General features: G+C 49.8%; 1 protein-coding gene across 4 annotated transcripts in view; it reads right to left on the minus strand.

Moving 5' to 3' along the window:
- Positions 1-1,246, minus strand: part of LOC103473034 (sodium channel subunit beta-1) — a 12,855-nt gene that overhangs the window by 10,166 nt on the left and 1,443 nt on the right. For 2 of the 4 annotated variants that reach the window (XM_008422955.2, XM_017307446.1), the window contains one exon: positions 159-331. In XM_008422955.2, coding sequence (XP_008421177.1) covers positions 159-331 — 173 coding nt within the window. The remainder of the gene's footprint in view (positions 1-158; positions 332-1,246) is intronic. The other 2 variants (XM_017307447.1, XM_008422956.2) reach the window with 2 other exon arrangements.

Below are 1,246 nucleotides of genomic sequence, written 5' to 3' on the forward strand. Positions count from 1 at the left end.
TGGAGCACATGCTAGGTGCTAATGCTAATATCTCCCGATTGACAGATTAAATAAACGGTGACCCTCCAAACCCAGACTTGATGTCTTGTGGTTTGTCTGATCACCACACAACACACAGAAATCCACACTGGCTGTAAAAGCCTCGGGTCTGAGCTCACATGCAGGAAGTCGGACTCCCCGTCGGGCCGGAAGTACCACTCCACGGTGGCGGAGCCCTCCACCTCGCTGCGCCTCTTGCAGGAGATGCATCCGAGCTTGAAGCCTTTTCCCGCCACGGCCTCGGTGTCGGAGTCCACCTCCGCGCAGGCGCCGTCGCACCGCGGCGCCGCTGCTTCGTTAACAAGGAGCCAGAGGCATCAAAAAACAAAGCAGCTCATCGGGTTTCTGGCACAAACATCTCAGAGAAAACTGACTTGGAAGTTAGTTTTCAGAAACACAGCAGCTTGTTTGAGGTTCATCGATAAAAAATGGAAAAAGTTCTGGTTCCGCAGTTGGAATATTTAATTTGTAACATATGAAAAATAATCTGCCAATAAATGTTTAGCTATATTTATTTTTTGGCTATTTTTTAAAGAAACTTTAATACACAAATCAAAAATAAAGAAAACAACACTAACTAGAACCAACCAATCACAGCCAGGAGGCGGGTCTTAGTGCTGTCAATCAGCAGCCCCTGCTCTCTGCTAAGCTGCAGCTAGCATAACCAAAATATTTAGCCACACTGTTCCAGTAGAGGGCTGCACAGTGGCGCAGTGGGTAGAGCTGCTGCCGTGCAGCCAGAAGGTTCTGGGTTCGATTCCCGGTCTTTCTGCATGGAGTCTCCATGTTCTCCCTGTGCATGGTGGGTTTTCTCCAGGTTCTCCGGTTTCCTCCCACAGTCCAAAAACATGACTGTCAGGTTGATTGGTCTGTCTAAATTGCCCCTAGGTGTGAGTGTGTGTGTGCATGGTTGTGTGTCTCTGTGTTGCCCTGTGACAGACTGGTGACCTGTCCAGGTGACCCCGCCTCTCGCCCAGAACGTCAGCTGGAGAGGCAGCAGCTCCTCCTGACCCACTGAGGGACAAGGTGTTAGAAAATGGACGCTCCAGTAGATGGCGATTTTGCCAACCACCTTAAAGAGGATGAGAAAGCACTAGCATAGCCTCTGGGGAATGCTAGGCTACTTAGCATAGCATTCCCCAGAGGCTATGCTAGTGCTTTCTCATCCTATGCTAGGCTAGTTAGCATAGCATTCCCCAGAGGCTAT

The sequence above is a fragment of the Poecilia reticulata genome, linkage group LG11 (genome assembly GCF_000633615.1).
Source record: "Poecilia reticulata strain Guanapo linkage group LG11, Guppy_female_1.0+MT, whole genome shotgun sequence".
Lineage (NCBI taxonomy): Eukaryota > Metazoa > Chordata > Actinopteri > Cyprinodontiformes > Poeciliidae > Poecilia > Poecilia reticulata.